The sequence below is a fragment of the Sarcophilus harrisii genome, chromosome 1, assembly GCF_902635505.1.
Source record: "Sarcophilus harrisii chromosome 1, mSarHar1.11, whole genome shotgun sequence".
In the NCBI taxonomy this organism is placed as follows: Eukaryota; Metazoa; Chordata; class Mammalia; order Dasyuromorphia; family Dasyuridae; genus Sarcophilus; species Sarcophilus harrisii.
Genome location: NC_045426.1, coordinates 52,878,984 through 52,900,131, shown reverse-complemented (window position 1 = coordinate 52,900,131; position 21,148 = coordinate 52,878,984). Strand labels below are relative to the sequence as shown.

Here is a 21,148-nt window from a genome sequence, read left to right as displayed (position 1 = left end):
AAAGAGGGCTGCCACAAACATTCGTGCACATACAGGTCCCTTTCCCTTCTTTAAAATCTCTTTGGGATATAAGCCCAGTAGTAACACGGCTGGATCAAAGGGTGTACATTTTGATAGCCCTTTGGGCACAGTTCCAAATTGTTCTCCAGAATGACTGGATGTATTCACAACTCCACCAAGAATGTATTAGTGTCCCAGTTTTCCCACATCCCTTCCAAAATTCATCATTACCTTTTCCTGCCATCTTAGCCAATCTGTGTAGTAGTGCCTCAGAATTGTCCTAATTTGCATTTCTCTAATAGTGATGAGAACATTTTTCATTGACTAAAAATTGTTTTAATTTCTTCATCTGAAAATTGTGTGTTCATATTTTTTGACCATTTATCAATTGGAGAATGACTTGAATTCTTACAAATTTGAGCGAATTCTTGACATATTTTAGAATTGAGGCCTTTCTCAGAAATGTTGGATGTAAAAATTTTTTTCCCCATTTATTGAGGAAGTTTGCTTTGAAATCCGAGAGACCTGACTTCAAATTCTGCCTGATACCCATGGGGTGTGTGACCCTGGTCCCTAATCCTCTCGTTACTCCATTAAGTTATTGAAGAGCTGCTAGTTGGTGCTGCGAAGAAAGCTTCATCATCGACTAGTGTTCCCTGGGCTGTTTAATCATAAGATTAGTGAAAAGTAAAATGGTTGCTTCATGTTCTCCAAAACAAAATATGATGCTAGTGTTACACAATTCCCATAATCCCATGCCTTTTTTGCAGTGTGGAGAAAAAAGGAATACCAAGATATCTGGATTCTCATCTCACTTTTGCCACTCATTTGCTCTGTGACCCTGGAGATAATTTCACTTAACTGGGCCTCAGTTTTCTCATCTGTAAAATGAGAGATCCACACTAGAACATTTCCATGGTTGAGGTGGGACATTCTGTGGCTCCAAGTAAGATCAGAGAAGTACAGAATTTTCCAGGGATGAAGAATTTCCTATGTGATCAAGGAGGTCTCCAAGAGAGGAAAATCCTTGGCCATAGTCTGAGCAAATTAGTGTAGAGATAAGAACCAAAACCTATCTATGCCATCTAAAGCTGGTGTGGTTTTTGTTTTGGCCAGGCCACTGGGGTTAAGTGACTTGGCCAGGGTCACACAGCTAGAAAGTCTTAGGTGATTGAGGCTGAATCTGAACTAGGTTCCTGCTGACTCCAGGGCCGGTGCTTTCTCCACTACCCCATCCAGCTGCCCCCTAAGATGTAAACATGGCTTCTATAGTTGTGGGAATATTACAAAGAAAAGAGCAGGCACTTTTACTTTTTAATTAATGATCATGACATTTTTACCTTGCCCAATCTGGGCACATAATCGCTGTTCAGTAAATAACTGTGAATTAAGAACTTGGATTTTTGGCTTGTGTGTTAAATTTCATCTTGGTCACTTCGCTCACGGGAAGAAACCCAACGACTCAGGATTACTTCCTGAAATAAAAACAAACCAAACTTGCCATAAATCAATTGACAAGCACTTACTAAGCATCTGCACTGTGTTAGGAATACAAAGACAAAATGAAACAGTCCCTTTTCTAAAGTTTACATTCTACCGGGAAAGGCAACTTATCATTTATAAGCATGTGTAAAATATAAATACATACACGAGGCACATTTTTAGGGAAGAGAATGCTGGCAGCTGGGGAATCATGAAAAGCAGAGATGTTGAAAGTGCTACTTATGCATAGTTTTGGAGGATCCTAAGATGTCTTGGGAGATGACAGTGCTCCCAGGACACAGGAAAGAGCAAGGGGAGCATCAGAGAGGAAATGGGCAGTATGGATGAGGAAGAGCAAGGCCAATTTGGCCGGGCTGCTAAGAGCAGACAGGGGAATGATCACCAGCAATGCTGAAAAGGGAGGATGGGGCCAGTCTGTGAGGGCCTTTCAAAATTAAATAGAGATCTTCAGAGTTTTTCTTGGAATCAAAAGAAACCATTCCAATTTAGAGTCAGAAGTGACACAGTCAAATCTGTCATGCAGAAAATCACTTTGGCAGCTATATGGCCAATGAATTGGAGAAGATAATCAGGATAGATAGGAGAGATAATTAGGAAGAAAAACAAAGAGACTATCACAACAGTCGAAGCAAAAGGGATGAGAGCCAGAATTACAGGGTGGGGGGCTATGTGAGAATAGAGCAGGGGTGGAATTCCAGAAGTAGGTAGAATTGTCAAGATTCTGCAAATGATTATTTCTACCTTCTGAATCCAATTCTCCCTGTGCAACAAGAAAACTGTTTGGATCTGCACACATACATTGTATCTAGGATATACTAGGACATATTCAACATATATAGGACTGCTTGCCATCTAGGGGAGGGGGGGTGGAGGGTGGGAGGGAAAAATCGGAACAGGAGTGAGTGAGTGCAAGAGATAATGTTGTAAAAAAATTCCCCTGGCATAGATTCTGTCAATAAAAAGTTACTATAATTAAAAAAAAAAAAAAAAAGATTCTGCAAATGATTAGATATGTGGAGCAAGGGAGGGTGAGGAATCAAGGATAACATGGATGTTACCAGTCCTGGAAGTTGGAAAGATAGTGATGCCGTTAAAATTAGGGAACTTTAGAAGGCAGGTGAGTTAGTGTATAAAGATGAGTTTAGTTTTGGATATGTTGAGTTTGAGATGACTGTGGCATATCCAAAAGGTAATCAGAGCTGACTGGAAATTGGTTAATTATTAACCCTCTGCTTTCCCCAGCAAAAAATAATCATGGCAGGGCAGCTAAGTGGTGCAGTGACTAGAGCACTAGCCCTGAAATCAGGAAGACCCGAGTTCAAATCTGACCTCAGACACGTAACATTTCCTAGCTGTGTGACCCTGGCCAAGTCACTTAACCCCAACTTCATCAGAGGGGAAAAATCATGGCAAAGCAAAACAACAAGCCTACAAATATTTTGCTTGTTCTTTAATTTTACTTTCATTAAAATGAAACTACTTAATACTTTCAAACAACCTGGTGTTTTAAAACAATGCCTTTACAAGGTTAGGAAATATCATGAACTGCAACTTAAGTTTGAAAGAAATAATGCTTTCATTTGTTTATATTTATGCTCCTTGAATATGAAGATGTAACAAAACAGAAATTCAGTTAAAAATAAAATTCTGCAGTGCAAAAAGCATTCATTGTAGTAAACCTATTGCTAATTTAGCCCTAATCTGTGGAGCTCCACCTTTTCAGAAAGTGTACCAGTGGTATGAAAGCCAGTCCTCAATCCTTTTGAGCAGAAATAATAGTGGGTGTGTATAAAAAGAGAAACATTATGAAAAACAGACTTTTCAAATAGCAGAGCTGAACTGTGGGAGTATTAGTTAATATAATAAGGCAGAGAACTTTGCAGGAGTTTCATTAGTTGCCATGCCACTTGTTCAATAAAGAAAAAGATACTACTTTATCTTTAGTTAGTTTACAATACCAATAGGGAGGGGGAAAAAAAGGAATAGATGTGAAATAATCAGAAGATAGTTCAAGGATAGTACATAAAAAAGTTGGAAGTCATTCTATACAGAGAAATGGACCCCGAAAAAGTGAGAGAAGAAAAAAACAAATGCAGCAGAATAATGCAATATCAAAGAATTCAAAGAAAATTAATTTCAAGAAAGAATGATTTGACAGTGGCAAATATAAAGCAAAAAATAAAAAATGAGGGCTTAAGACAAGCAGTTTGTTAATGGCAACCTTCAAAAGAGCAGCTTCAGGAGAAGGAGAGGTATAGTTGGGAGACAAAGTTGTTAATGTTGAAAAATACAATAGAGAAATCTTGACAGTAACTGTTCAGTGAGTCTGGCAAAAGAAATGAACAGAAGATAAACAGAAAGAACTGAAAGTGGCTATGGAAAGGATTTTTAAGGTGAGGAAGATCCATATAAGTTTGAATATAGAAGGGAAAAATCCCTGAAGAGACATTAAAGGTACAAGAAAGGGAAGGTTTTCTCTTTCTGCTTTACAACAGATGCCACAGCTAATTTCCTACAACAAACAGAACCTTTTAGGTGATTAATTGAATCTCAATCAACTCACCTGAACTTTAATTCTTTTTAAACATTCTGGTGATTCCATTTCCTTGTCAGTCATATTAGAGGGTCTAATCAAATAGCACAACATAAGCTCCTGTTGAAAATAAAACAAACTGCACAACTTAAAAAGAATTCAAGTTATTACAAACTTAGATGACTCTATTACAAATACAAATACAAAGGAAGTTTCTCCTTTTCACCAGAATATGTTTATAGACCTAGTTTTCACAAAAGAGAACACCCTACAATGAATCATAGGAACAATGTTAAATTGGGGGAATTTGTTCCTAGCCAAGACCCAGACATCAAATAAACTATACCTATGACTCAAGGAGCCTGTCACAAAATCAAAGATGTAACAACTATAAATATCCTTGATAATTTAAAATAGCAAAATTGTGATTCAAATTCTAAAAAAAAAATAAATAAAATAATCCAAAAAAACAAAAAGAGGAAATAACTAGACTAACTGCAATGATTTCCCTGTATCAAGTCAAGCATATTTCAACAGATCCAAGACCTCACTGAGATGAGCACCGTCTCCATTTCTATAGATCACCATCCTATCCACACTGTTTAAAAATATCCTGTTCAATGTTAGTCCATTCACAAATTCTCTCGAGACTTTTGTTATGTTTTTGACAAACATGAGCATTTCCATACATAAAAAACAGAAAAAGAGGGCTGTATATGTTAGTTCCAAAGCAGTCCTGTTTGTCTGTTCTCTTCTGTTCCCTTTTCTGGACATTTCAATTCCTTTCTTCCCTTCCCTTGTCGCCATCTCTGAATTAAATAAGAGTTAAGCAAAAGACATTCAGACACTGACCGTGTCTCAGTCTGTCCCTTGCCTCCTTTACTCCTTTGCTGGGATGTTTCATTTCCAGTGGTCATTGCAGCGATAAGCATTCTTAGTTTTTCAAAATTCTTTTCTTTTTAGTGTTGCTGGTATTTTATAAATTGTTCTGGTTCACTTCACTCTATCAATTCTTTTTCCCAGGTTTCTCTGAAAGTGTCCCTTTCATCATTCGTAAGACATAATTTGTTCAGTCACTCCCCAACTACTAGGCAGTCTATTCTATATCCAGTTCTCTATGAAAAAAGCTACTACAAATATTTTTGTACAGATGAGTCCTTTTCCTTTTATCTTTTAGGAAGTTTTTGCCTAGTAGTGATATTAATGAACCAAAGAGTATGTTTACTGGATCTTTTTTGCTCAGAAATTCTTCATAAAAGATCCACCTGAATCATTACAGTACACTTGTTTTTAAACTATTTTTAACTGAATTTCAATAATTGGGTTTCTTTTGTAATGTTGTTTATTTAAACTTTTTTTTTTTTTTTGGTGAGGTGACTGGGATTAAATGACTTAGCCAGGCTACATGATGAGGAAATATTAAGTGTCTGAGGCCGGATCTAAACTCAAGTCCTTTTAATTTCAGGACTGGTGCTCTATTCACTGCATCATTTAGCTGTCTCATGTATTTAATTAATTTAAAAACATTATTCTGAGAAGTCCATATGCTGTCAAAAGGGCCCAATATAAAAAAAAAAAAAAGCATACTTGCATTAGAAGCCTTTCTATATTTTCAGCATTCTAATGATAGTTTATCAATGTTACCTCTTACTCTTACTATGGGAATGCTCTGCCTCAATTTTTAACATTTCCTTGATAAATTTTTTGCATGAGAGTCAACATTAGTAATATTTATATTCACTGTATACTCCTTTCTTTTGGGTCACCCACAGCTTTGATTCTTCAGAGTCTGTGATGTTCTACAATTTGCAGTGACAAAACAAGCCTGAAAAAATACTATTGACAAGGTAGATTTTTGTTTCATTGAAGAGCTTGGAAGTGTTAAAAATTCACTTTTTTTTCTTTCAATTCTGTACCCAGCTTGCTGTCCATATGTTTTGTCTGTCATTGTCTGATTTTTGTAGATATGGACTGGCCAAATGGGTAACCCATTCAACTTTATATCTTAGTCCAGAAAATAGATATTCTTTATCCATTTGGCTTTTCCTATATTGATTGTTGTCTCTTTTTGATTGGTTGTGAATTTCAGATGGCCCTGTAGAAAGCTGGAGCATTGATCAAGCAGCAAAATGCCATCCAAAAATACAAGCATATGAAGAATTTCACTACCAACAGAGAATTCTTCTTCTGTTTAAGATTCTACATGGGGAATTCTTCCATGACCATGATAAAATGGCACTTGTATGATTATGTCTGTCGGTTTTATTCTTAGTTTGATTCTGGTAATGTATGTGTCACCTAACAAAGTCCTCTATTATTAAATCTATCTAGGAATCTCACACGATCTTAATATACACAGGAATTAGGAGAAAGTTGTATCCTTTTAAAGAATGTATACTTTGTTCAAATAAGGTGGGTTTTTTTTTTCTTACAAAGCAATAAACAATTAATGGGATACTACTTTCTTTTCATTTCAGTTATTAGTGTGAATATTGTGGTATGCCTCTTTATTTTTCAGATTTTTATCAAGGACACTTTTGATACACTTATAGCTTATGTTAAAAGATTTTTTAAAAAAGAAAACAGAAGTATGTTTGTTTCTGTGGTAGGGCATGTTCAGCTACAAATACTATAATTTTTAGTGTTTGGTTTGTGGTTGCTATGATCCTTTTTATGATACTTATGAGATGATGTTTGTTTCTAATGCTTGTTAAATGTTTCTCAGAAGTTTTGTAACCATTAAGAGCTATCTTTCCTCTCAACAATGTAAATTAATTTATATTGCTACATGATGTAAAAATATACATATACATTTTATAATATACCTTGCTGTATTAAGAGTTGAGGCCTTTCACCCCCTCCAATTTAGGATCCTTATTCACTGGAAATTATTTTTACTCCCTAGAAAATTTGATTAAGTATTCCTATGTAGAATGTGAAAAGTTTCAGTCCTGGGTCCTCTTTTCTTTCACCTCATAATCTCATGGGTTTAATTATTATCTTATGCAGATTGAGGCCCAGTGTCTCTCTTGAGCTCTAGTCCCATATCACTAACTGCTTATTGGACATAGATATCCCATGGGCATCTCAAATTTAATATGCTCACAAAAGAACTCATTATCTTTCCCCTCAAATCTACTTTCCTTCTGAACTCCCTATTATTATAGAATATGTCCCCACCTCTTCTCCAGTCAAGTCTTCTCCATAGTTCAGATCCTCAGTACTTCTTACCTCCTGTTTGAGCTTCCTGTCTCAAATCTTTTCTCACTCAAATCATTATTATATCACCACCCTCCACCCCATTTAATAAATTTTAATGATTCATTTCTACCTCTAGGATCAAACACTAACTGCTCTTGTTAGGTATTTAAAATTCTTTACCACCTGATCCCTTCCTATTTCTTTGGTCTCCTCACAAGTTACTTCCCTTCTGTGAATTTTATGGTTATTTATAGGAATCCCCTTACTGCTCCCGAGAAATACATTCCTGTCTCTATGCATGTCTCCTGTGCTCTCCCTCCCATTTTGTGATTACTAGATTTCTTCATAATTCATCTCAAAGCACCACATTCTACATGACCTTTCTTGGATCCTCCCTTTACTCTTCTTATTCGAGGTATTCCTAAATACAAGTTATCTCTTCAGTTTGAATTTAAGGTTCTTAAAATCATGGACTTTTTCTACTTTTGTCTTTGCACTTGCAGTGCTTAACATGACTAGGACATAAAAAGCCAATCACAAACACTTGCTGACTGTTCACTGATTGAAAAATTGTAAAAAATCTCCATTAAAAAGACTATGATCTTTCAGTTGAGAAAACAGTTCAAGGTCAATTTTTTTATGGCACTGATAGGCAGAATTCCCTAGGTATATGCATAACCACACAAATTATCTGTATATTTACATTTTTGCCTCAAATAGTCTGGGGAAAGAGGCATTCCAATCCTATGTTTTTCATTCTTTTCAATCAATTACAATGCTCAAAAACCCCAAAGCATGGTCTGGAAATGGAGGTAAAGATATATTACTTTGCTTCCCCATCAATCAGACCATCTTTTTCAGCTCATTTAAAAAACAAGAATATCGTTAAGATACAGAAGATATGGGTGGTTACCATTTGGGTATGTGTTACTCCCCCTCTCTTTTACCCCAATCTAGAAGAACATTTGAAATTATAGCATCCTTCCTGTCTCCAACTGGCTATAAGGAATAACCTTTAAAATTTTTGTTTGCATATATAAGTTTCATGCATGTAGTTTTTTCTTATCTCTATCTTGAATTCTAATTTACTACATAACCATTTTTTGGAGGAATCTTTGCCAACAAATAAATGAAATAGGTGACAAAAGCTGATCAAACATTCCTCATTTAAAAGTCTTTGAACCCAATGGAAATGAGTCTGATTCAGCTGCATTACGCTGAAATGGCTGCATTAAGTAACCCTTACTTAGTTACTGATATTCTCTTAAGTGCTTTTGATACCACTGCCTGTGACTTTTCCAATTATTCAACATCTTTCAGATAGTTTGAAAAAAATAAATCAATGTCAATTCAAAATTGTAAAATTCTGAAAACTTGAAAAGAAATAGTTTTCATGAAGAAGAAAAGAGCTACCCCAAAACAGTGAAATATATAAACAGGGAATTCACTAACTCAATGCCAGGTTGATCTCACATAGTAATCTTGAATGGCTCAAGTTCAATTTTCAGAAAGGTTCTTGTGGCACCTCAAAAAACCTGTTTTTGGCCCTGTGTAATCTGACATCTTTATCAATGCCTTGGATGAAGGCAGAGAAGGTAAATCTGCAAATAACACAACACATATATAGGTAATTAACTGGATAAGAATTCAGATCCAAAAAGGCTAAAATGATGATGGGCTGAATAAAATAAGATGATATAACAGGGAAAAATATTAAAATTAAATGGATTATAATCTTTCTTGTGCAACAAGATAACTGTATAAATATGTATACATATATTGTATTCAACATATACTTTAACATTTAACATGTATGGGACTGCCTGCCATCTAAGGGAGGGGGTCGGGGGAAGGAGGGAAAAAGTTGGAACAGAAGGTTTTGCAAGGGTCAATGTTGAAAAATTACCCATGCATATGTTTTACATATAAAAATCTATAATAAAAAAAATTAAATGCATTAAAAAAAAACTAACTCACAAATATGAGAGAAGACTTAAAGCAGCCTTCGGTGTGACCTAAGGGAAAATCTGCCTTGTTCTGCCTTCTGTGGCTTTGCCTCAGAAGGGTCCCTCATATGCTTTTTCCCTTCAAGGCTCTCCTCCCTTGGTATAGTTTGCACCCTCATGCATTCTTACAGACAAAGGTCCTGTAGAAATTTTAGCTTGCTTATGCTTATAAGGGTTCTTCTAGCTTTTTCTGGATGTCCACCAAGGCAGTTGCTTTTTCTGTGAAACCCTGCTTGCCACAAAACAGGTACAATATCATGTCAGAAACATGTTCCAGCTTCTCACTTATATCCACAGTGGACCTTATACTGTGGATTTCTAAGGAAGTATCTCCCATTCCTAGAATAGGGACCTGAACTTCATTACTTCAATCATGAATATGTTTAGAACACTTATATATTCAATCAAGGAATCTCAGCTTATTTTTGACGAAAGAAACAATGTCATCAGGACTTAGGTAATGTCTTTGATAGCACTCTGCAAAATTAACCTTCCAAAAGGCACTCCTGAGGAAGGAGTTTATTAAAGATGCAAATTCCTTTAAAAATCAAAATGGCAGGACATGGTAAAGTTATCTTCAGTTAAAAAACATTAATACTTCTTCAGACAAGAGCCCACATTTAAATCAGACACAAATGATATCATTAACATTTCTTTACCTTGGAGACATTAGCTGTAATTCTGTTTAACCCGGCCAATGACTTCCAGCTGAAAGGTCTCCGAAGTGATCCTTCGAAACTATCATTAACCAACTCAATAATGACAGAATAACTGGAAAACACAAAAGGATTCTTTTTCTCAAGGAAATTACATTTCCAAATAAAAAGAATGAAATATGATTGCTAAAAACAGTGTTGGTTTGCCTGATAAGTAAAATAAAATTTATATCATTTAGCCCCCAAATATGTTAAAATTGTCAGTGAAAACATCATCCTTTATCAATTTTGAATGATAATCTTTCATAATGAATTTAACATTTACTCTCCTATAAGAAACTAATAGTATTTTTTTTCCTACATAAAAAAAGAGGATGTGATTTCATTTAATTATTTGGAAAATGGTACTGGACAACATTAAAATAGATAATTGCTAAGTAAATCATTAACCTAACCTACCTCCTCTCTTGTCCAATATATAAATTAATGTTCAAGTCTAATACATGAATTTTAATACCAAAGGAATAACTGGAACAAGGTGAAATCATTTAGTATCTGTACCAGTTAAATCAAAAAAGACAAACATCAATTGACAAAGTAGAAGTTCTCTGACAAAATTTAATATTGACAGTTTCCTTGTCATGTAATCCCAAAATGAAGATTTTTAAAAACTGAATTCCAAACCTTGCATGGTAAAAAGGTGGGCCTTTTCGGTAGAGTACTATAAAAAGAAAAAGAAAAAGAAAACATTTTACTATAAACATGTTATTATGGTGATCTAATTTTTCAGGATTATAGACTGCTTTCAAATATAAAGCCAGATATCTTTTTTTCTTTTCCTCTTTCTATAAATTCAAGGATCAACTCCAATATTTACTAGGGATTATTACCTTTGTTGATGACTATGTAGGCACTGGCTGGAATGCAGGCCTTATACAGAAGGAGGTTCAGGTCCAACTCCTCCCTCTGACACACAGTAGCAAGTCACTGAATATTATACTATACAGAACAGTTGTCAAATTGTATCAGAGGAGGCAGTTTCCATACGCTGCATTTCCTATACTAATAAAATCAAAGGGTCTAACTCTCCCTCTGCAAATCTAAAATTACTATTATATATTGTATTATATATATATATATATATATATATAAAATATGTATATTATACATTAAATAGGTTAACCAAAAGATTATTACTTACACACACACACACACACACACAAACACATGTCAAAGTTCTATTTAGGCACTACTCCAATGACTCAACCTGATATAGAGGTGACAGCTGAGAAAGAGCAAGAGAAATCAGGAAAGTATACATACGCATACAAATGAAAGAGCCTTAAAGTATCAAAAATCAACATAAAAAAAAACAAAAAACAACCCATGCACATAAAATGTTTACTATTTCTATTATTCAAATAGTTTTCTGGGTTTTTTTTGCTGTTATTTTCTTACACGGAGTAGAAAGCACTCAAATATCTGTTGAATGGGGACATATATTTTTACGCTGTAATTTGAACGTTCCATATTTTCATTTAACATTACTTCATATACATATTTCCAGTGCAAACCAAAGTTGTCAAGCATGTCATTGTCATGCTTGCCATATTTTCCTCACCATTATTACTAGTGCCATTGTAGACATTTTAAAATAAAATAGTGCTTTAAAGTTTGCAAAGTACTTTACATATATTATTCCATTTGATCTTTACAATAATCCCAAGAGGTTAGTACTATTATTTACCCATTTTATAGGGGAGAAAACTAAGGCTGCAAAAGTTTATATGATTTCTCCCAAGTCACACATCTACTAAGGGTCTGAGGTAAGATTTGAAATCTGATCTTCCAGTCTTTAAATCCAAATTTTCCTTTATCCTATAGCTGCCAATTGTGTTTTTGAGATGTGATTATCTCTTTTAATTAGATCTATTTTTGCATTTGCTTTGTCTGAGATCATGATTGCTGCTCTTGTCTTTTTTACTTCTGCTACACCTGAAGCAGATTCTACTCCGGCCCTGTATTTTAACTCTATGTAAAAACATTTTTTACACATCTCTTTTGTATGAGAAAAATTTTATTCTGCCTTTCTCTTCCCCTTAGTCTCAGTGCATCCCTCTTTCTCATTTCTTCATTTTTTTGTGAGACCATTTCAACATAATCAACTAACACCCATGTCTTGTTTTCTATGTTAAGCTAAAAGTTCTTAGGAGTATATATATATATATATATATATAAAGTTTAACTATTGAATCCCATCTAATTGCTTTTTCTTGAAAGAACATTCCCCTCTTGTTTCCCATCACCTCTTAATTAGCATTTAAGTACTTTTTTCCCCTCAGGCAATTGGGGTTAAGTGACTAGCCCAGGGTCACACAGCTAGGAAGTGTTAAGTAATCAGATGTCAGATTTGAACCTAGGTCCTCCAGACTTTAAGGCTGGTACTCTATCCATTACACCACCTAGCTGCCCCCATATAATTACTTTTTCATGTTCACCTATTTTATGTTTTTCTAAATTCTGTATGGATGTCAAATTTTTTGTTCAGTTCTGGTCTTTTTATCAGGAATGCTTGAAAGTCCTCTATTTCATTAAATATCCATCCCCCTCTCCCTCTCCAAGAGGATTGTATTCAATTTCACTGGATAAGTGATTCTTCATTATAATACTAATTCCTTTGGTTTCTGGAATATCATATTCCAAGCCTTCTGGATCTTTTAACCCGGAAGTCCCTAAATCTTGTGTGATCCTGACTGTGTTTCCACAATATAGGAATTATTTATTTATGGTTGCTTATAATCTTTTCTCTTTGATCTGGAAGCTTCAAAATTTGGTTACAATATTCTGAGGACTTTACATATTGGGATCTCTTTTAGGAAGTGATTGGTGGCTTCTTCTAATTTCTATTTTATCATTTACATCTCAGATCTGGGGCAGTTTTTCTTTCTTTTTTTTTAATTTTATTTTTTTATTTAATAGCCTTTTATTTACAGGTTATATGTATGAGTAACTTTACAGCATTAACAATTGCCAAACCTCTTGTTCCAATTTTTCACCTCTTACCCCCTACCCCCTTCCCCAGATGGCAGGATGACCAGTAGATGTTAAATATATTAAAATATAAATTAGATACACAATAAGTATACATGACCAAACTGTTATTTTGCTGTACAAAAAGAATCAGACTCTGAAATATTGTACAATTAGCTTGTGAAGGAAATAAAAAAATGCAGGTGGGCAAAAATATAGGGATTAGGAATTCAATGTAATGGTTTTTAGTCATCACCCAGAGTTCTTTCTCTGGGCGTAGCTGGTTCAGTTCATTACTGCTCCATTGGAAATGATTTGGTTGATCTCATTGCTGAGGATGGCCAGGTCCATCAGAACTGGTCATCATATAGTATTGTTGTTGAAGTATATAATGATCTCCTGGTCCTGCTCATTTCACTCAGCATCAGTTCGTGTAAGTCTCTCCAGGCCTTTCTGAAATCATCCTGTTGGTCATTTCTTACAGAACAATAATATTCCATAATATTCATATATGGGGCAGTTTTTCTTGATAATTTTTTGAAAGATGAAGTCTAGGTTCTTTTTTTGATTGTAGCTTTCAGGTAGTCCAAGAATTTGTAAATTAGGTCAGTTGTTTTTCTGATGAGATATTTTACATTTTCTTTTATTTTTCCATGTTTGATTTGGCTTTGTTTCTTTAAAAGGTTTTTTAAAAAATAATACCTTTTCATTTTCAAAATATATGTAAACATAGCCTTCAAAATTCACCCTTACAAAACCTTGTATCCCAGTTTTTCTCCCTTCCTTTCTCCCACCTCCTTCCCCTAGACAAGTAATCCAATATATGTTAAACATGTGCAATTCTTCTATACATATTTTCACGTTTATCATGCTGCACAAGAAAAGTCAAATCAAAAATTAAAAAAAAAAATGAGGGAAAAAAAAAAAAAGCATTACTTTGTTTCTTGATGTCTCCTGGAATCATTAGCTTCTACTTGCTGAATTCTAATATTTAAAGCAATAAATTCTAATATTAAAGAAAAAAACATTTTCTTCAGTGAATTTTTGTGCCTCTTTTACACCATTAGATCAATTGTGTTTTTTAAGGTTTATGTTCTTCATTATTTTTGGTGCCTTTTTTTTTTTAAAGCTAAGCTATTAATTCTCTTTTCAAAATTTTTTTTATCACTCATTTCTTTTTCCTTTTTTCCTATACCACTCTTACCTTTCTCTTCTTTTTCAAGAATTCTTGTTGAGCTTGTGTCTAAATACTAATTGGACTACAGGGAAATACTAATTATAATCCTTGAAATTTTACTTTAGCTATTTTCACATTATTGTTGTCTTCTGAGTTTGTCTTGGTCTTTCCAGCCACCAGAGTAATTTTTCTGGTCAAATTTTTTGTTGTTTGTTCATTTTCTCAGCCCATTTCCTGACTTTGTTAAAGTTGGACTCTGCTTATTGGGAGCACTATTCCAGACTTTTTCATGCTGCTGTATTCAATGCCAGCTCTGAGGGTCTGCAAGTTTTTGGTGCTTCCAAAGTTAGTTATATAATTAGGGGAGAGATGTGGCCACAGCTCTTCTGTTCTACACTCTGGTGTTTACTCAGGAAGGTGCTTTACCACCCTTCCTCTTCCCTGAGCTACAGATATTACCAATCCTCTTGACCTTGGAACTGCAACCCTGAACTGCAATAAATTGTAGACTTACCAATCAGTGAAATCTGTACCCAGCGCCAGCAAAGAGTCTCCTGGATTCCCTTCCCAACCATTTGTCCAACCCCATTTTGGTCTCTGGGCTGAGAGTTCCTTAGGCTGCTGTTGCTGTTGCTGCCACTACCTCCATATGTGAATATTCATCCCAATGTCAGACTTCTCCTTTCAAACTTCTAAGTTTCCTTAGGCTAGAAAAATACCTCACCCTGACCTTTTGCTAGCTATGCTTTCCAAAATATGATCTAGCATTATTGGAATGTTGTGAGAGTTCAGCTGGACTGCTGTCTCTAATCTGCCAACCTGGTTCTATTCTTCCAGTGATTTCTATGAACTGATTTCCTAACTGATTTCTTCTAACTATTCAACAAAATGCAGTTAAGGATACAAATTAAACCACTTATTGCAAATAACAAAGAACTGACTATACTGGGAAATAAACTCAAAGTAAATAATTGGTCACTATATCTAATACAACTATGTTATATGATAATATAGCTGGGAATACAGTGTTCTTGTTAACTGAAGATATGCTACATAAAAGTTTTCTTTGAGTAAATCTTGCTAACCAAATTTCAATGCAGAAAAGGTGGTTATATAAATAAATATAACTTATTTATAATAAGTTATAAATATCTATCATCATAACTTGTTAGTACCAGACAAGTTCATGGCACACCAGTTAGCTCATATTAAGAAATGGATCAATGGAACACAACCTGGAAGGACAAGGAGAACCAATTCTGTAGGATTGCCTGTTTATTTGGCTAATTAAGAAGATGAGCCAACTAGAGCTGTATGTATTTATTGCTAATTACTTTAACAAAAAGAGTAATAGCTCACAAGCACTGAAATATTGTTGATTTGACCTTATCTAGAAGCTTGACAACATTTATCTTCAGGAAAACAGTTAAAAGGCATTTGAAAAGGCTAACTAAAAAGTCCCTTCTGAACTAAAGCCATTAGGAGAACCATAGAGAAAAGATCATCTGTGTTATTTCATATGCAATACATAGTAAAAATGTGCTTCCTAAATTAGATTTCCCACATATTCCTTTAGCCTAATATAATCCATAAAGAGGCTGGATATCACATCTCAACATTTGCAAACTCCTGATGCCTTATCTTTCTTTTTGTTAGCTTGAATGATCCCTTTTAAATTTTACCAGTTCAATGATAATACTAGAGAATGAGAAAAGACTAAGACATTAAAGTATAGCACAGAGAAGTTTACTAATACAGGAGAATGGCCAATAATCCAGTGAAAGCCAATGACACATGTACATCAACTATTTAAAGTTAGGCAGCTTACAACCGACATAATTATTTGGAAAGCTGATAAACAAATCTCAAGCTCAATATGATTAATCATGTGGTGAAAACCAAAGGCAGTCCCAGATAAGGTGAATAATTCTAAATCCAAGCAAGGAAACAAGAAGAATAAGCTCATGAAACAATCATTTCAAAATTAGGAGCATTTCACTATTTCAATGGATAGAATCAAGAATTTTTTAATCTTTAACATATAGCAGAACCACATGATAGAGTTTGGAAAATTCTCAAAAAACTTTAATGCCTTACATTTATGTAATGTTTGAAACATTTTCACATTCATTAGCTATCTGACCTGCACAAATAACTCTGTGAGTTGTCAGGCATTATTATCTCCATTTGTCAGAAAAAAAATTAAGACATAAAGAGTTTCAATGACTTATCAAAGACTCCTAAATTTCAGGATTTTAAGAAACAGAATCTCATTTGAAAAGCATTTAGTCAGTGGAAAGAGAGACTGCTGGATCTGATGTTAGAGAACCTAGGTTTGAATCCTACCTCTGCTACTTTACTCAGGTGACCATGGGCAAGTCATCATCTGTTTGGGCCCTAGTTTTCTGAAGGATGGACTATATGGTCTTTAAAATCTCTTCTAGCTCCACATCTTTGATTTCATCACCTTATAGGCACAGACTGGTTAAGAGATTTATACAAGAGCAGATACGGCACAGAAAAGGAGGACATATATCATGATTTAAGGTTTCTGGAGAACTTTTCACACAATAATTCTGTATGATTGGCAGTAAAATAATTATCATACTCATTTTACAAAAGTAGAAACTAAGTCTTAGAGAGCTTAAAATGACTTGCTCTAAGACAAAGCACTGGGTCTCCAACACAGATCTCTGAACCACAAGTCCTGAACTCTTTGCCCTACTGCTTCTTTTATCCCTATGGGTCTTTCATTCTCTCCATCTCATATTCAGGCGAATCCAGAGAGTACCATCTTTATCTTAACCAATGCAGGGAAATGAGGAAAGGGTATTTATGTTTACAGATCACAGGTAAGCAAAGTCCCTAGCCTCCTTTGGTTTAATATTTGATGGTAACATTATTTGGTAAGAAGTACTTTCTTATAAAAGCCAACCCAAAGGTACTTACAGAAATCTGTTCCATACTTGAGTCCCACTTTGGGCACCCAGCCCTTACTTCGGAAGTAGTGATATGCCATATATGTTGTTCTGAATGTGGGCTGAACTAGATGAAAAGCGTCCCATAGTTTCAATATTGTTAAAGGCTCCTAAGGTTATAAGAAAGAGTATTACTATAATTTCCCCATTATGCTAACAATACAATATTCTTACAGTGGTCTATACCATGCTACTAATTACTGTTTATAGAAATGCCATGGTTTTAAAAAAAGGTTCAGAATTTCAAAATGCTAACTTATAAAATATATGTATAGTTAAAACTAGGATCACCAAACAGAATCACCAGAATGCTATATTACTTCACTTTCAGTTTTGTAGCGACTTATTCATTCAAAACTTTAGTAAGAACCTATAATGTACAATGTCTTATATACTTCTGGTTCAATACAGCTACAAAATATGTATATTTGGTAGGTAGTTTTACTCCCAAAGAGAAACTTTGCCTCAGCAAAACAAATAGAAATATATAGTACCTGACACATAGTAAGTGCTTAATAAATGTTTATTAAATTGAAATATTCAAGCATAATAGTATTGACAATTTACAAAACTGTCATAATAAATCCCAACTGAAACATCATGAAAATTTACTGAAATGTTGTTACAATTAGGATGTTGTTTCAACAAGACTAAATACTTCCCTTCTATTTAATGCAATATTTTCACAGAATCAACCAGTCATAGCACTCAGGATAAATTTGTAATATCTAAATCTACTTTGGGGTTCATTTAGTTTATGATTTAAATCTTAACTCTAACACTAGTGAAGTATGAATTGATTGGAAGGTACAATAATAGATTCACATACTACTATTTTGTTTTTTAAAAAGATTCATAATATAAAAATATTTAGAAACACAGAACAGAACAGTTACTTCCATCTTGATTACTTTTCTTTCTGAAAAAGTTTAAACCCCCTGTTCTGAGGCCATCCTCAAGACTGCCAGGTAAAAAGCAGTTCTTTTATTCTTGGGAATGAGGAAGGGTCTGAAATTAGCTTCTGACGTTAAAGTTGGGTTAGTAGACCACAACTCCCTGGAGAGGGAACACCCAAGTCTGTTGAGTGTAAATCAAACAAACGGTTGTATAAATTCAAAAAGAATATCAGCAGTATACTTGCTTTTATTATTATGAAAATGGTTAAATGTAATGTTGACTACAAAAAACACCTTACCTCCTCATAGTAAACATTTAAGCACCCCAAAGCATAGACCAAGAAAAATGCCTAAAAACACAGAAGATAAAAGATACTGATTAAAATATAACATTAAATTCATGGAAATGAATTATTTTATAGGTTCTTTTTCCCCTTAGAGTCAAAATACAATATAAAGCCCCAAATCACCTTCAAAACTGCTGTATATTTATAAATTAAAATGTCAATAATTTCCAAGAATTTTTAATAATTCTAAATTATATGAGTAAGAGTCTGACTATAAAACATTTGTATGATTTTATATTTTTTCCATCAGAAATTTTCTTTTAAAAAATCAAAGCACAAAGAGAAATTTATGGAAGATAAATTAATTGTAGATAACTAAACTCTCTGTAGCAAAATGTATACAAGATTTTTTTACTCTCTCATGTTACAAATCAGCAAATATAAACACTTTTTTCATGTTAAATATAAAGAAAGCTATAAAGATTGTCCAAGAAAGATAACAGAGGAAGAAATTTTTTTTCTAGAATATTCAAGTCACTTTTCTTAAGCCTTGATTATTGGGCTTATGAGTTCAATCAAGTTTATTATGGTATTGTTGGAGAAGACAGCAGTATGTAAAGCATGAGTAACGTCTAATCTTTGTTCAGCAATGGACCAGCACTACTTTCACTTGAGTTCTTCAGACATTGTCTTATTTCAAATAGCAAATAAGCCTGTTCATCCTCAGTGATTACTGAATACGTGCCCACATTTTTATGCTATACAGTATAATTATAAAGTAGCATTCATGACTCCCGGTGGTGAAAAACTTTATAAATGCATAGAAACTATTGCCAGATCTGATGTCCATATTCAAACTTTCCCACTTGTGGAAGGCACTACTATCCTTCCAATCGTCTATACTTATAAGCTTGACATTAGACTGTATTACTCACATCCCCATATCCATCCAATCATCAGTCATCTGCCAGATCTTGCTGTTTCTATTCTAAGTTAGCACCTCTAGATCTGGATCCCTTCTTTTCTCTTGTTTAACTGCCACCTTAATTCAAGTCTTCATCATCATCTTTCTTCAAGGCAATTTAAATCCTCCATGTTGTCACAATTGATGAACTAAAACTTGACTCAACGAGGCTTCCTTAGGACATTATGTCCACCACTAGAGTGATAATGCATTGCTGAATGGGCCATAGTGGCCATTTACCAAGGAGTGAGATATTAAACCCCAAAAGACTTCAGACCATTTAAGTTTGGGGGAATTTCCTGGACAGAGAAGATCCAGATAATCCTAAGTGTGGTTGGCAGTAATCTATTATATGTTCCTGAAGTCTAAAAAAGGGTATCACTACTAAAAATAGAAGCTACTCCCTTTCACCTCCTCATTCATAAGGACAATAATGCTGGATCAAAAAGACTGTTCTGGGAAGCAGGAATTCCTTCAGGCTTCAGAAGCACCAATTCCCAAAAGGAAGAACTTTTTATACCACTAGTCAGCTGGATCAGCAGAATTCTGAGAATGACTTTGTTGCTTACTTAAAGGGAAAAATTCCATTTTATATAAGATAAATGTTGTTCCTATTACCCTTAGGAAGATTCTTTTCGCAGCTGAATGGATTAGAATGGGAGGAGACTACAAGTTGGGAGCTCCCCAAAAAACTATTATTAGAGTTTACATGAGAGATACTGAGGGACTTTACTAAGACAGTGGAAATAAGGGAAGCACTAGGATATTATTAAGATACTAGGGTGATTAGATAGAATTCTACAATGACTGAAGTGATAGTTAAAGTAACACTTATTTCATTGTTCTGAGATTTTTCTTCAAATAAAATTCAATTTTTTAGCTTAAAATAGGCCTCTCTTGAAAATAATTAAATATTATTCAGCAAAAATCAAACCCAGAGCAAAATATACTCTTTAAATACATAGATTAGTGGCTTATTCTTCAGAAGCTGGTTTGGAATGACACAGCCACACTGGCTCCTAAGAAAATTACAATCTGGGCTTCACTTCATCCTTGTGAAGCTTCCATGGATCATAAAACATCAAGTTTCTTCCTGCTCCCATTTCAAGTAGCTTTTGGAGCCATATCAGTATATAATCCTCAAATAATTACAGGTAAACCATTATAGCTAGCCAGGGATAGCTTATATAGCTGGCCACAATTATTCCCAAGATTTACAAATGATATTCTGGGAAACTCTAAGCTATACAATTATTATAATTGTAATTAATGGAGTAGAATTAATGGAGTAATTAATGGAGTAGAAATTTGCCAAAACAAAATAAAAAGTTAGAGTTCAGATAAGGATTTAGTACATACTCTTATAAGACTAACACTAGTGGAATACTGTCAAAGGATATACTCTTTTCAAAAATGTGGGCCAACTTAATTCTCTAGCTGCTACTGTCTTCTATTTGAATAACAGGCAAAAATAGTAGCTTTCTTCATTTCAAGTGCTTATTGAAACAAAAGCAGCAGCTAGTGATGCTCACATGTATCACAGCTCAAGTGAAATATGAACATTTTTTGCCATCAAGCAGAAATATCATCACCTATTCTCAGATTACTACTGTCAATGAAATCAGAACTACTGATAGGAGGAAGAACTGGTTCAGAAAAGCTAAGCTGTATTTTCAGATCTATGTGATTTTAGTTAAATAAGTCAATAGCTAGCTGGCACAGTAGAGAAAGTGTTGGCCCAGGAGTCATGAAGATCTGAATTAAAATCCAGCCTCAGACACTTACCAGTGACCCTGGGCAAGTCACTTCATCCTGTTTGCCTCAGTTTCCTTATGTGTAAAATGAGTGGGAGAAGGAAATGCCAATCCCCTCCAGTATCTCTGCCAGAAAAACCCTAATGGAGTCACAAAGAGTTGG

General features: G+C 34.4%; 1 protein-coding gene across 2 annotated transcripts in view; it reads right to left on the bottom strand.

Moving 5' to 3' along the window:
• Positions 1 to 434: 434 nt before the first annotated feature.
• TSEN2 (tRNA splicing endonuclease subunit 2) overlaps positions 435 to 21,148 on the bottom strand; it is a 34,083-nt gene continuing 13,369 nt past the window's right edge. For both annotated transcript variants that reach the window (XM_012543641.3, XM_031955434.1), the window contains 6 exons: positions 18,280 to 18,330; positions 17,056 to 17,194; positions 10,584 to 10,620; positions 9,903 to 10,014; positions 4,067 to 4,156; positions 435 to 1,475 (listed from right to left, as the gene is read on the bottom strand). In XM_012543641.3, coding sequence (XP_012399095.1) covers positions 1,416 to 1,475; positions 4,067 to 4,156; positions 9,903 to 10,014; positions 10,584 to 10,620; positions 17,056 to 17,194; positions 18,280 to 18,330 — 489 coding nt within the window. In that variant the 3' untranslated portion in view covers positions 435 to 1,415. The remainder of the gene's footprint in view (positions 1,476 to 4,066; positions 4,157 to 9,902; positions 10,015 to 10,583; positions 10,621 to 17,055; positions 17,195 to 18,279; positions 18,331 to 21,148) is intronic.